This window comes from Anabrus simplex, chromosome 6 (assembly GCF_040414725.1).
Source record: "Anabrus simplex isolate iqAnaSimp1 chromosome 6, ASM4041472v1, whole genome shotgun sequence".
NCBI classification, from domain to species: Eukaryota; Metazoa; Arthropoda; class Insecta; order Orthoptera; family Tettigoniidae; genus Anabrus; species Anabrus simplex.
Window position 1 is genome coordinate 300959307 of NC_090270.1, and position 15574 is coordinate 300974880.

The following is a 15574-nucleotide window of genomic DNA, read 5'->3' on the forward strand; positions in this document are numbered from 1 at the left end:
TACAACACTTCTTCTTCAGTGTTAGTCCTGCCTAGAAGCAGCACCTGCTATGCGGCTCCACGTTCACTGTTTGATTGAGCATTAAGATTGTTGCTTAGCATATCATCGCATCATTGATTAGGTCACCCTTAGGTCTTGTTCCAAGGACTCCTAGAGTCTAGCCATCTTTACAGTTTCATTGGCTTTTACTCACAGCACATGTCCAAAATATCATATCTGACCTGGGTGCAATTGAAATGTCATATCTACAATGGAAACACAATCCAACCAAGTGACTACTTGAGAATGTATGTCTCCATGGTGCTTTGTTAATGATCTGCCTATTTAGTAGCAGGCAACCACAGAGCACTATAGAATGGATGACAGTGCAAGTGATCTTCACTTTGAGGTAGTTTTCTCATCCAGCAATCTTAAGCGATGCCTGTCATTGTTCACCACTTCATTCAGGCTGAATTAATCCCATTAATGCTTGTATTGACCTCTTTGATAAGTGGAGCATTATCGATAATATGTAGATCTATGATATTTGAAATTTGTCCCTCATGTTAGGACCACACCACTGACTTCAATCGTTCTGATGTTTTGTGAATCTGATATCATATACCTTTTTGTTGAATTGCAGACCATAAAACATCCATCACTTCATTCTTGTGTCTGGTGTTAGAGATCATGCTACATCATCAGTGTAGAGAAGAGTCCAAGGCATCGGCCAGAACATGAGTGTGTTCATCATAAGGCTGAAAAAAAAGTAATGATGGGTACAAGCCCTGGCGGATACTGACTGTAATGTGAAGATCCTTCCACGAATCGGACATCTTTTTTTGGGAATGCATGTAGCAAGTACATTAAAATGACAAAGTACTCTGAGACATCATGTTGTCAAAGTACAAGGCAAATCAGGTCATTTGATATGTTACTGAAGGACGTCTTGAGAGCCAGCAAAATGTGATTAAGTAGCTTGCTTTTATCACAGTGTTCCTCAACCAGGAACTGTGTGGTATCAATTGTATAACTTATTCTGTAACTTTTCACTTTTTGGTAGACTATGGTTGCAAAATAAATGTTTTGTTCTTTTTAATGCCATAGTCATGACAGACCATTGCATCAAATGGGCCAATGTGATTGTTCTAAAATAGTTATCATTAATTATGTTAGGAGTACAAGTAGGTAAATGGAAAGGAACAAATTAGTGCAATTCAAGGCATGTATATAAAAACAGGTACAATGAAAGGAAGCTGGGAAACAGAAACAAGTCCATCAGGAGCTGAGAAATAAATGGATGTAAAGGATTGATGAAGCAAGGGACAATCTATCTGTAGTGTGTGAAGATGTGGGGATATATCATATACCTTTTTGTTGAATTGCAGACCATAAAACATCAATCAAGTCCAAGGCATCGGAGCCCATGTCTTTCTTTCGAATGTACCCCGTCCATAAATGTTTATACGGTACAGTGAATATGTTATATGGGCAAGGTACTAGTCATCCTCCCCAGTTGTATCCCCCGACCCAATGTCTCACGCTCCAGGACACTGTCCTTGAGGCGGCAGAGGTGGGATCCCTCGCTGAGTCCGACGGAAAAACCAACCCTGGAGAGTAAACCGATTAAGTAGTAGTAGAATATGTTATAAATCTGATGCTGGGTAACCACAGCCTTTCTAAGAATATGAAGGGTTGAACACTGCTATTCCGATTCAAATGACATTTGCTCCAAAGCTGGGGCTCAGGAGTACAAATCTGATTGATTACAAGTAGCACTTTCTTCACACTCTTGAAATATATTTGAGAAACGTTTTTGCAGAGGCCAATAGAAAGCCAACCTCTCTCCACTCTCTTCTGAGAAGCAGAGATATTGCACAGCGGCAGAGTTATAACATGGGCATTGTAAGTTGCTGCTCTGCTTCTGTTTCCAATAATCTTATAGGGTCACTCATATAAACTCAGACCGAACGCACAGTGTTTGTACTCTGCACTACGGCAGCTGCCTCAGCCGAACGTATGTCACACGTGGCCACCCTGCTTTAAACGTGTATACAATCTTATATGAAATCTTACCTTATAAAAGACGCTGAAGTGTCGTCCTTCCTGAGTTATACAGGCATTGTATCTGGTAACCACATTCTGGCAGACACGAGTGAGTTCTGCCACTGTAAAGAGTATGTTGGGTTTCTCTTCGATCTATTTATCACTTTCGTCAGAAACAATAATGCAGCCAACCTAAACTTAATCCTAAATTTAATCAAAGGTACTTTTCCAAGACAATTACACTTTCTCCCGCACCCTTCAGCCCCACCTTAAGCCCTCTTCCTAAGCCATATTTCATTTCAATACAAGAACTTACTGATTTCCATGATTATAATTTTTACAACACCCCATTTATACTTTATTCTTTGTTAAAAACCTCTTAGTATGTATATTCCTTGTATTATTAACTATTACCCTAATAACATCTCATTTCACTTGTTATTCTTTAAAATAACATTTTCTTAGGATTTCGCCACAAATGATCTTTGCTCCAATACGGCTGATGATGACCCCTAGATGGGTCGAAACTAGTACCGTGTAATTGATAATTTTGTGAATATATTGTAGTATTGAAAAGGTGGAAACGTTTACGTTGTTATTATTATTACTTATATATTATTCTCAGTTCAATACGGACCAAAAACATGAAATTCATAACCATCATTAAGATAAAACCAGAACTTTTACATATGAATATACGGTGTTGCAATGAGAACTGTCTCAACGTGTCAACAGCTGAGATTCAGAAGGGAAACTCATCCTTGCCAGGTCGAACATGTGTAGGCTGCTTGCAAGGTCAAGAACTATACATGCGCCTCCCATACTGCAGCCGTAGCGCTGTGCATTCGGTCTGGGTTTATATGACAGACCCTGTATATATTTTGTTCTGTTAGCTTTCTTACCAGAACTTTCACATTACCAGCACCAACTGTAACACCTGAATGATCATGAATTAAGACTTGCTCAGAATCAACACAAGAGCAAGATGGGTAAATAAGATGAAGTAGAGAAAGCATTCAGGGTTGGAATTTGTCAGTCGACATTGTTTCTATGAATAAAAAATAACTCTGTTTCCTAAAACATCTTATAATGCGGAGCTTCTTGCTCTATACTGCAATCTATGTTGAGAAGAGAAAAATGAAATTTTACATATAAATCAGAGTACCTTACATCATAGGCTGTCTTGTTTGTTGACTATCCATTGTGATAATACCTGAATAACGTCCACATAATCAAGTCCCAGGAGCTTCAGGCTATGATCTATGCTCCACTTTGTCTTCTCTGCAGAGAAATCAAACATCTTGGATACTTCAATATCATAGCGAGCCACCTTAGTACCAATATAGTAGGCTTGTCGTGGAACTCCCTGAAGAGCCTTGAACATGTGAAAAACAGAAAAATATACATACTGCATTACACATGGAGTTTGTTACTGTTGCAGTTGTTTAATATTAATTGTGCTAACAGAAAAACAATTCTGTAAGTTCAAGAGTACCTAGGGAATATAGTTTCATAGAAAATAATATTTTATTATTAGTCAAATGCAGGTATGGGGAACATCATTTCATTGTATAACAACAGGAAACCAATCATAATGAGTAACAAAACAACAGACAATAATAATAAATTCTTACAACTGTGACATAAAAATTGGAACATTGACTAATTTTTGGCCGAAAATGAGGGAAATTACAGTTTTTAAATTGAAACTCCTCGTCAATAACAAGGTTGTACAAAATATGGTTTGTTATAGAAGACAATAAATATGATAATTAAATTAGTAAGAAATTGTACTTTTAATACTGGACTAATCAATTATTTCAAATTAATGAAAACATAACTGAACAAGTGACTATGCGGTTTGGGTCACATAGCTATCAGCTTGCATTCCATCAAAACTGTAGTGTTATAATGTTGCAAATTTTGGGTTAGGAAAACTTAGGAGTAAGGAGATGAATAGTTTGACTAAGCGGAATGTTCCAAGCTACAAGTAACTAATCTCATTTTGTCCCATATCAATAAGTAAAATTCTTTCTTGAATAAAATTACTGTGTCCACCTATTCAATACAATTATATTTTGTAGTGATTAAAATCTGTATGTCAGTAGGGAGACGGCGAGGAATGACATTAGGAAACAAATAAGTCTGAAGTTATATTTGGAATTAAAGATGATAAATCAGGGCAAATACTCATATATAGGAAGATGAATTAGGGATTGGCATAAACCATGGGAGAAGTTAGATAAATTTCCAACTTCTTTCAAATCATTTAAGAAAAATCTAGGTAAACGAGTGACAGAGAATTTGCCACATGGGCTGGGTGTTCTCTTCTGAGGAGGTTGTTCTGTGTTAAAGCTAAGAGTTCTTTGATGTTCAACCTGGGTGAATATAAGGGACAAATAGTCCATGCCTGCCAGAAATTGATGAAGTATTGTATTGTATCTTATTTCATCCAAGTGATCATACAGTGGTATGGGACACATCAATAATCATATTTACAGCAACAAAGGATAACACAGTAATATACATGCCATGAGAAATAAAGAGAAATATACAAAGGTTGGCACTTAAATAGTGGCAACTATTTATTTACAACAGATACAAAAGAGTTAAATGTTAGCAACCTTTACTGTCCTTCAATGTAGTCACCAGCATTGTGTATAACCCATTGCCAGCGATGTGGAAGTTGTAGTATACCTTTAGCAGAGCCTGTTCTGTTGATGGTGCGAATGGAGCGGTCTACTGTCTGTCGAATCTCTGCAACAATTCTGAAGCGAATGCTACGAAGTGGTTCCTTCATCTTCGGAATCAAATCGAAGTCACAAGGACTTAAGTCCGGGGAGCATGGTGGATGGTACAGTACTTCCCAGTCCCATCGACCGAACAAATCAGCCACAGCGCTGTATGCGCCCGAGCATTGTTGTGCAAAATGATGGGTGGATTCTGCAGTAAGTGTTGCCACTTCTTTCTCAAAGCTGGTCGCAGGTGGTGCTCCAAAAACGAACAGTAATACTATGCATTGACTGTCTGCTGTGGAGGAATTTGTAATGCGTTAGGATAACACCATCACAGTCGTACACGAGGAACAATATAACCTTCACCGTACTGGGGCTCTGACGAACTTTCAATTTTCGTAGTGACCCATAATGACGCCATTCGTTCGACTGGCGTTTCAGCTTTGGCTTGTAGAATTGAACCATGTCTCATCCAGGGTTATGATATGGCATAAGAAAGTCTCTCCTTCGCGCTCATAGCGCTGCAAATGCGTCTTCAGGATGTGAAGCACAGTCGTATGTGCTAATCCAGTTTCTTGGGCGAGTTCATGAATCGTTTGGATTCGATCACTGTCCAGTAACGCGGCAGCGCTAGCTCACAAGTGACTGTGTTTCTCTTGCTTGTGCGCACGCAGGTGATGTGGGAAGGGCGAGTCCATTTGCTCTGAGGTAAGGTAGGTATGTAACCAAATTGTGCTATCAGCAACAATATTAGATTCCGTAGCATAGCGTTTCCACAGCAGTGTTGCCACTATTTAAGTTCCAATCCTCGTACAATGTGGTAAAGAAGCACAGATTTAAAAAAAAAAGCAATACATAAGTTAATTTTCAAGAGCTAAGTATTCTTCAATAGAATAAAACCAATGGTTAGAAACAAATTTGAATAATTCTTTCTTAAATTTTGAACATGGTTTTATATGCTTAATGAAGTCTGGCAATTTATTAAATAAATGTACTCCTGCAAAACTAAAACTTGATTCATAAAGCTTAGTTTTGTGTGGTTCTATGTGCAGACTGTGTCTGTTTCTAGTATTATACCTACAGTATGTACATCTGAGTTTATGGTGAAACCGTTTACATTCTCCATATATACAAATGTATGGAAGATATAAAGGCTAGGCAAGGGTAAAATAAAATTTAGTTTAAAGTATTTCTTGCAGCTTGTCCTGCCGAAACCGGCCATTCCTCTAATTATTTTCTTTTGTAACTTAAAGATGACTTCTCTATATCGTGAATTCCCCCAGTAAATGATCCATAGGTTAGTATGCGATGGACATATGCAAAATACATTATTCGGCAAGCCTCTAAATTAAAACTATTTTTCAAAGATATTATCATGTAACAAATAATACTAAGCTTTTTCCCTATAAACTCTGTATGTTTTTCCCAGGTTAATGATTCATCCATCCACAAGCCAAGAAACTGTGTTGATGATGAGTACTCAACTATGGTCTCTCCAAATGATATTGGACAAATTTCCACATTTAGATTAATCTTATGGTGAAATCCAATCACAGAAGTTTTCTGTTTACTTAAGATTAATTTATTATCTTCAAGCCAGCTCAGGATATTACTCACTATATTGCCTGCCTTTGATTCCAACCCTTCAGAACTTTCATCTGCTACAAAAACAGTAATATCATCTGCAAACAAAGTTAGTTGCACTCCTTGAATATCATCGACAATTTGGACAATATCATTAATAAATATTAAAAAATAATAATGGTCCTAAAACTGACCCTTGTGGAACACCATGATCTATGTTTCTGGCACAGGAATACACATTCATAATTTCATTTTTGCTCAAATCAGTACCAGTATATGATATTTCAACAATGTCTTCTATCCCCTAAAAATGAATTGAACCAGTTATAGGCCATTCCCAAACTCCATACATGTATAACTTTTCTAAAAGCAAGCTGTGATCAATTATATCAAAAGCTTTTGTTAAGTCTAATAAAATACCTAAACGTGCACTCTTTCCATCTAGTATGTCATGTATCTGTTCAATAAAGTTAATGAATGCTGTGGTAGTTGATCTATTTTTATGAAAGCCATTTTGGCAATCAGCTAATATATTATGCTTCTCTAATTATGATAATAGTCTATCGTACATAATTTTTTCCAGTATTTTGGAGAATACAGAGGGGAGGCAGACAGGCCTATAGTTACCAGCATCATCTTCATTACCCTTTTTATGTATTGGAACAACTTTGGTTACCTTGAATTTGTCTGGAAACTAATGAGTGGTTAGTGACAAATTTATCAAATAACAGAGAGGCTTGATTATGTACTGATAACAGCATTTAATTAGGTAGTTTGAATAACCATCTAAACCAGAAGACTTCTTTTTACCCATCTCTTTTATTATCTTCTCTATCTCTTGCTCAGTCGCAGGAGTATGAAACACAGATGATACATTCCTATGAACAGTATTCAAGTTTGTTCTTGTCATTGATGTTTGGAAATTTTCCATTAACCTCAAAACTGCTTCTAGAAAATAGTTACTAAAGATTTCTGCAACTTCATCTGGATCACTGATTTCTTTCCTGGCATTTGTAAGAGTAATATTCTTTTTTACTGGAACTAGAGTACCTTTCTCCCTTTTTATAAAGTTCCACATAGGCCTACATTTAGACCTGTTTTTAGAATTTTCAGCTCATTCTCATTATGCAATCTTTTGGCAGCCTTCAAAACTTCTCGATATATGTTCTTATATTTCTTATAATAATCCTTCAACTGAGATGAGGTGTTACTCCCTTTCACACATTTGCTTAAAAATCGTAATCGTCTACTTGAATTTCTAATTCCTGTTGTAATCCACCCATTCCCATAATTCTTTACAATTACGGTACCCTTTTGACTGGTATTGCCACTTGATAATAATAGTTGAACAAACCCAAAAACTCAATGACGACCTCATTAGTTGAGTTATTTCTATATACACTCTTCCAAGTTTTCTTGGCCAATAACTGGTTAAAATATGAAATATTTTCCTTGTTACACATTCTATTTTCCCTGTAAATTACATTGTTATTTTTTTAAATTAAGGTTTCCTATTACCCTAAAATTTAGATGCACAATTTGAGCAAAATGATCTGTAAAATCTGTATCATAAACTTCTGTTTCATAATTCCACATTTCCTCATTCAATAAAACTTGATCTACTGCTGACTTTGTATCCCCAGATATTCTAGTTGGTTGATTTAAAACTGCCTTTAGACCATATAAGGAAAGCAACATTTCTAGCCTTTTCTTATCTGACCCAGCATTATTCCCTAAAAAATCTACATTAAAGTCGCCCATGATTATTACATTTTTGTTCTTATTCTGTAGGCCAACTAAAATAATTTCCATATTATTATAAAAAGTTTCAACATTCCTAGAAGGATTTCTATAAATGCATATAAGTATTAACTTATAATCCACTAGTTCAACAAAGCCAGCCTCGAAATGCTCCTCTACATTTAGATATTCAAATTTATCCAACAGCTTACATTTGATATTATTATTCACATATATACATGAACTTCCACACTTTATTTCCTTTCTACAAAACTTACTCGCAAGAGCATAACCTTCTAATACAAAGTTTGAAATCTCATCCTCTACCAACCAATGTTCAGTTAACCTCTTAACTGGGTATTATTGGTGTGCTAGGTGTGACCTGCCCTGTGTATTTTTTCAGCAGATTGTTGTTACTCGGCAAGATAGGCAGAAAAGTTAGTAATATCATTAATCTGTGATACAATAAGTAAAATAAAGGAGTTTTAATTAATTAATTTTAATGTTAGATACATTTTTAACCATTTTTATATTAACTGCAAGGTCATTTACCTGGTTGGAATTTGAGATTTTGGCCCATATTTTACAGTCGAAAGTTGAAACAAATAAAAGCAAGGGCTATTTATAAATATCATATCAAGTATGTGACATTCTGAACCATTTTTCATTAACTGCAAGATCATTTACCTGGTTGAATTTTGAGTTTTTGTTCATATGTTAGCACCTAAAATTAAAACAAGTAAAAGAAAGGAATATTTATGAATTACACATCATGCTAGTGACATTGTGAATGATTTTACATTAACTTCACAGTCAGTTATGTCATTTACCTCACGAGAACTGCAGTGATTTGTCTCGGAGATAATTTTCGAAAAGTAAGAGGTTGTGGTACTTTCCCGTTTTGAGAAGTACACACTGTTTTCTGGCTTATGAAATATCCCCTGCAGCATTAGAAGTCCAATTTGAGCTTTTATCTCAGTTGGATTTGTATCCACCCAATCTCTTGCTCATGACCCTGGTTTCAAGTTTGGATGGGCTTCTAAAAACTGTTTAGCATACACATTGGTGTGTTCGGCAATAAGTTGAAACAAAACTGTTCAAAATATTCCAACACATTGTATCCATAGTCGAAGTCCACATTTACACCACTAGACCAGAAAATACGTATTTCTGACGTGAAACACCACGTGGCAGGAAAGCTTGAAACATGTCTATCACTTCGCCTTCATCCGATTCATCATGTTGTTCATCTTGTCCTTCATTCTCATTCTCTGAACCACTTTCACTATCAGACTCACCTTCATCTGTATCAAACCACTCATCTTTGGATTTCTGAGAAGATAAATCGCCACATAAGTGTTGAATAATCTCGTCTTCTTCGAGCGTTTCGAACTTACGCTTTGAACTAGATGCTGCCATATTTGGCCTACTGCGGACAAGTAGCACCGTACAGTTGTAAAATAAAAACAAATAAGCTTCAAGAAGTGTCACATATGGTATTTTGTTGCCATCGTGCGGGAGAAACATCAATTAACACGACAATGAACGACGCGGCAATGTAGCTTGTCATACCCAGGAGATATTCGCGGTAAAAAACGAGTACGTATATATTCATCATGCCCATTACCCTGTAACATTCAGCGTATAAATATATACATCATGCCCAGTTAAGAGGTTAAACATAAAAGATCATACCCTCGTAGGTTATCTGCCAACAGAACCTCCATACTTAGAATTTAATTTCTTTTTTTTTTTTTGCTAGGGGCTTTACGTCGCACCGACACAGATAGGTCTTATGGCGAAAAAAATTTTATTTCTTAAAGACTGAACATTCTGGTGGAACTAATTTAGCTCTCCCTTTAGATTATTACTATTGCTACCTTTTACCTTAAAAAATCCTGTTCTAATAATACTGGTCGTTTCCTTGTCCTACATGACGTTCTTATTTCTGGTTGTTTAGCTTGCCCTCCTTCAGTTCATCCTGATGTTGCACCAACATTCAACTTCTCCAGTAACTCCTCTCCTCGTTCATCCAAGGGACTGCTACTGACGAGCTCAATGGTTTCCTCACGAGTTTTCCCTGAGTACTTGGTGCTTTCTGGTTTTCCTGTCTCTGATGATTGAGGTACAATCACATTAATCCCTTTCAGTTGATTTTCTTCTCCTGGGCATCCTCCTTTAGTGGTAGCACTCACCTCAACTACTTCCTCAACTCTTCTTACTTTCATTACCTATAAATGTTCTGCAACTTCATATTTTGATATAGATGTCGATTCCCATCGGAAATCTGAAATATTGGTTCCGAATGAGTAAATTTATAATACCAATATAAATGGTCTGTTATTGGACATGATAAATTTTCCAGCTAACTCATTCCTGGTTGCCAGCGTTTCGCCCCCGTGTGCTAGGCTGGGCTCATCAGTTGGTACCTACCACACCTACCAACATGCATGGCTAGTGCATACCGTGGAGGCCACTGCATAGCCGGTGGCTCCAATTAGCCTATGCAGTGGCCTCCACGGTATGCACTAGCCATGCATGTTGGTAGGTGTGGTAGGTACCAACTGATGAGCCCAGCCTAGCACACGGGGGCGAAACGCTGGCAACCAGGAATGAGTTAGCTGGAAAAATTATAATGTCCAATAACGGACCATTTATATTGGTATTACAACTTCATCTTTATCGAACAGCAGTGGTATGGCATTATTCATGATAGTTGTTCCTGGGGTCTGTTGTATTTTTTTCCTTATCATATTAAATAGCTGCTTTTTCCCTCTTCTGCTAAGATGCATGCCATGATTTGTGAAATATCCTTGACCCATATTGCCCATATCAATTATTTCTGTATTTTGAAAGAATTTGACAATTTGGCCGCCTGTTTGTATCAACTAACTTATTTACACAAGACCATTCAATTAAATCATGTTGATGTGGAATTTTACATAAAATTACATTGGTGGTCTTTAATTTGCAAAATGCTTTCTTCACCCCAGAAATCACATTTGATGCTTCATTTCTAGCAATATCATTCGTCCCTGCCATAATAACTACGTATTCATTCTCATTTAGTGTTCCCATCTCTTCCATATCTGACTTAAGAACCTCTTTGAACAGAGCACCTGGCTTGACAAAACCTACTTCAGTCCCCAGTGGCATATCACCAAGTTCGACAGCAATACCCCGACTATGGCTATCACCGTACACAACTACCTTACATTCTTTCTTCCTCAACTCCAGTGCAGGCTTCCTTGTAATGGTTGGAATGTTATTAACCTTTACACATTCTTCTTCACTAGAGGTAATTGATTCAAGGATCTGGAACTTATTCCTTAATTCAATACCTAGACCTACGCCCCGATCATGATTAGATTTAGGCCTACTGTTGCAACTCCTCATAATTACTTCCGACTATGTCTCAGTTTGCACTTCAGTCACCCCATTTAAACTAAATCTATTACGTTTAATACTTTCAATGTCCTCCCTTAACATTCGAATAATTTCATCCCTTGAGGCCAGTTCAGATAATAAATTAACACAGTCAATTCACGTTCCCGCTTTTGCATGCACGATGCATGCGTCACATACATAAACACTTCGCAAGTTATTTTCCCTTTGGCCTACGTCCTGATCCACACTTCCACTGGTATTTGACACCTTCTTCTTCCCGGCATTAAATTCTATACACTCACTACTTTCCATTAAACTATTACATTTCTGAAAATTCTCAACAACTTGAGGAGCAACATGACCAGCAGGTGACATGTTGATGTTGGAATCTATGCTGTTAATCTTGCCATTGGTATGGACCTTGCATTGTCTGTCAACAATCCATCTAGAAAACATCAAGCACCTGTATATTTTCAAATATAGTAATTGATACCAAATGGATAAAAGAATGTTACTGGTATACATAAATTCTACATTTCATTATTAAAAACATATTATCATTACCCTTAAAGCCTGTGCAAATATTGTGATTGTTGGTTAGATTATCACAGGAAAGATGCTTCAGACAAACATTGCACACTGGAGAAACATTCAAAACGCCAAGAAACTTTGTGTCTTGAAGTTAGTGTTCCTTGAGTGACCACAATGGAAGAAACATTATCAAATGCTAGTTGCGTGAAGGATTAAATGGTGCATTGTGGCTGATTCAGTTACCTTTCCCAGCACTTCCTCAGAACGACCCTGCCCATACCAAGGTGCTGTATCGATGTAGTTGACTCCTTGTTTGATGGCCTGTCTGACAGCAGCAATGGCTTCTTCCTCTGAATAGGACCTGAACATGAAAAACAAATATTTCTTATGTAATAGATCATTTGAATTATCTCACTTCATACTGTAACCCTTACACAGGCTAAATTCCATTTATCAATCACAACCAATCACTTCTGATCTGCATTTATGGCTGCCATCCAGGTGACACTTCCCTATCTTTTCTTAAATTATTTCAAAGCAGGTGAAAATTTATCAAACATCTCCCTTGGTATATTATTCCAATCCCTAATTCCCCTTCCTACAAATGAAAGTGGTCTCAATTTGACCCCTTGAACTCCAACTTTATCTTATAATGTGATCTTTTCTTCTTCTATACATATTCTACATATTGTTTCTGTAAGTTGTACTGTCATGTACAGTGTCCTGTGTATTGCCAGACTGTTTTAAGTCTTCTCTGATTCTGTCAATGTATCTGGTGTATCCATGGTTTGGGTGGATTTTCTTGTAGTACATCAATACTGTGTTGGTCAGTCTGTTTGAATCCTGGTGTTTTATTATGTTCACAGAACTCCAGGCGGCGTTTTCTTATGTTGCTGTTATTATCATTGGAAAAATATTCTGATAGATGATGGATTAACTGAAAAAAAAAAAATTGTTAACTAGTGTCTAAATTTATTAGGTATTATAATTAATATTTTATAGTGTCTAAATTCACATTTTATAAGTAAAATTTTAATTAAAATGAATAACAATTTATGAAAGATTTTGAAGTGTTGTACTTCATTTGGCAAGCTATTCATTATAAATGCTTCAATACTCCAAATTGAAGCATTGCTGTACTCACCCATAATGGTTGCCTAGAGCACCTCCCCCAAAGGCTAAATGTGAGACTTGCAGCCCTGTCTTGCCAAGTGAATTGTATCTCATTCTGCGCACTGCTGCCTCATCATGAAAGCCTGGGACGAAGGTTGCAGGTAAAGCTGCCATAGCAGAGTGTTCTTATCTCACAGTAGAAGAAAGGTAACCTTTAAACACATTAAGAATAGACAATCAGCGGAGAGCACTCTTAATTTTCCATTTTGAAGTTGAAGGGAAAAACAAAACACAATGCTACCCTTCTGTAACACCACATTTCAAAGGCTTATATTCTCTTTCTGACTTAGTTATCGTCCATGCTTCATTTCCATACAATGCAACGCTCCAGAGGAAAATCTTCAGAAACGTCTTTCTAATTCCTATATCAATGTTCGATGTGAGCAATTTTCTTTTCTTAAGAAAGGCCTTCCTTGCTTGTGCTAGTCTACATTTTATGTCCTGCTTACTTCTGCCATCATTAGTTAAAATTCTATTAACCAAAAAACAATATGTATCTACTTCCTAATCTAATATTTCACCGGGCGAGTTGGCCATGCGATCAGGGGCGCGTGGCTGTGAGCTTGCATCTGGGAGATAGTGGGATTGAATCCCACTGTCGGTAGCCCTGAAGATGGTTTTCCTTGGTTTCCCATTTTCACACCAAGCAAATGCTGGGGCTGTACCTTATTTAAGGCCACGGCCGCTTCCTTCCAACTCCTAGGCCTTTCCTATCCCATCGTTGCCATAAGACCTACCTGTGTCGGTGTGACGTAAAGCCACTAGCAAAAAAAAAAAACCTAATATTTCCTGCATCTCCAGATTTCATTCGACTGCACTCAATTATCTTTGTTTTCGATTTATGCATTTTCTTCTTGTACTCCTTCTCCATACCTTTCAGCAATTTCTCCAGATCTTCTGCAGACTCAGACAGAATTACAATATCATGGGCAAATCTCAGAGTTTTGACTTCCTCTCCTTGGAATGAGATTCCTTTTCCAAGTTCCTCTTTGATTTCCTTTATCGCCTGTTCTATGTAAACACTGAAAAGGAGAGGGGACAAACTGCAACCTTGCCTCACTTCTTTCTGGATTATTGCTGCTTTTTCATAGTCTTCGATTCATATCACTGCAAACTGATTTTTGTACAGGTTGTAGATAATTCTTCTTTTGCGGTATACAATCCCGATCACCTTCAGAATCTCAAATAGCTTGGTCCAATCAACATTACTGAATGTCTTTTCTAGATCTATGAATGCCATGTATGTAGGCTTGTCTTCCTCCAAGATCAGACTTTAATAATAATGTTATTTGTTTTACATCCCACTAACTATTTTTACCGTTTTCGGAAATGCCAAGGTGCTGCAATTTAGTCCCACAGGATCTTTTACATGCCAGTAAAACTATTTTAAATAGTTCTGTAATAGAGCCAGTAAATCTACCGATGCCAGGCTGACATATTTGAGCACCTCCAAATACCACCGGACTCAGCCAGGATCAAACCTGCCAAGTTGGGGTCAGAAGGCCAGCGCCTCAACCGTCTGAGCCACTCAGCCTAGACTTTAATATGTAGCTTATTTCATAGGTCTTTCTCTTTTTTTTTTTTTTTACAAGTTGCTTTACGTCGCGCCGACACAGATAGGTCTTATGGTGACGATAGGACAGGAAGGGGCTAGGAGTGGGAAGGAAGCAGCCGTGGCCTTAATTAAGGTACAGCCCCAGCATTTGCCTGGTATGAAAATGGGAAACCACGGAAAACCATCTTCAGGGCTGCCGACAGTGGGGTTCGAACCCACTATCTCCCGAATACTGGATACTGGTCGCACTTAAGAGACTGCAGCTATCGAGCTTGGTATTTCATTGGTCATGGCAACAGTATTATATTATATTATATTATTCCCCACTCCACAGGCTATGCAATGTCTACAACAGTGCAGTTCAGGAAAATAATTCTTTAGTTTTGTGTACCTCTAGACCTGTTTTTACAACAATTCACCAGCTCTGTGAAAACTCTCTAATTTGTAATGCTGATTTGAACCACAAAATGTATTATAAACATTCATCATTAAGCCCTATCCCATAAATGTAATTATAAGTGTTAGAACTGGAAGAAAATAATAGTTTAGATGTGAAATTACGATTTTTATTTTACTCTTTCTTGTGAAGATTAAATTAGATCAGATGTGAAATACTGCTCCTTCCTCATTGTAAATATAATATTACAATAGTTCAGATATTAGGTTATTAGACTAGTTTAGATACAAAATTATGTTTTTTATCTACTTGTTTCTTGTAAGGATTAGATGTATAATATTTTTTTCTCAGCGTAAATATACGAAGGTAATTCCAAAACTTAGGTCTCCTATTTTTTAATAAATACAATTCTTTATTATTGTCCAGAAAGGTCTCTCTGCAGCTTCA

At 37.1% G+C, this 15574-nt stretch overlaps 1 protein-coding gene across 1 annotated transcript in view; it reads right to left on the minus strand.

Moving 5' to 3' along the window:
- Positions 1-15574, minus strand: part of LOC136876487 (uncharacterized) — a 77715-nt gene that overhangs the window by 40465 nt on the left and 21676 nt on the right. Inside the window, exons 2-4 of the mRNA XM_067150484.2 lie at positions 13147-13327; positions 12246-12363; positions 3239-3400 (exon numbers count right to left, since the gene is read on the minus strand). Of these exons, the coding sequence (XP_067006585.1) occupies positions 3239-3400; positions 12246-12363; positions 13147-13289 (423 nt within the window). The 5' untranslated portion in view covers positions 13290-13327. The remainder of the gene's footprint in view (positions 1-3238; positions 3401-12245; positions 12364-13146; positions 13328-15574) is intronic.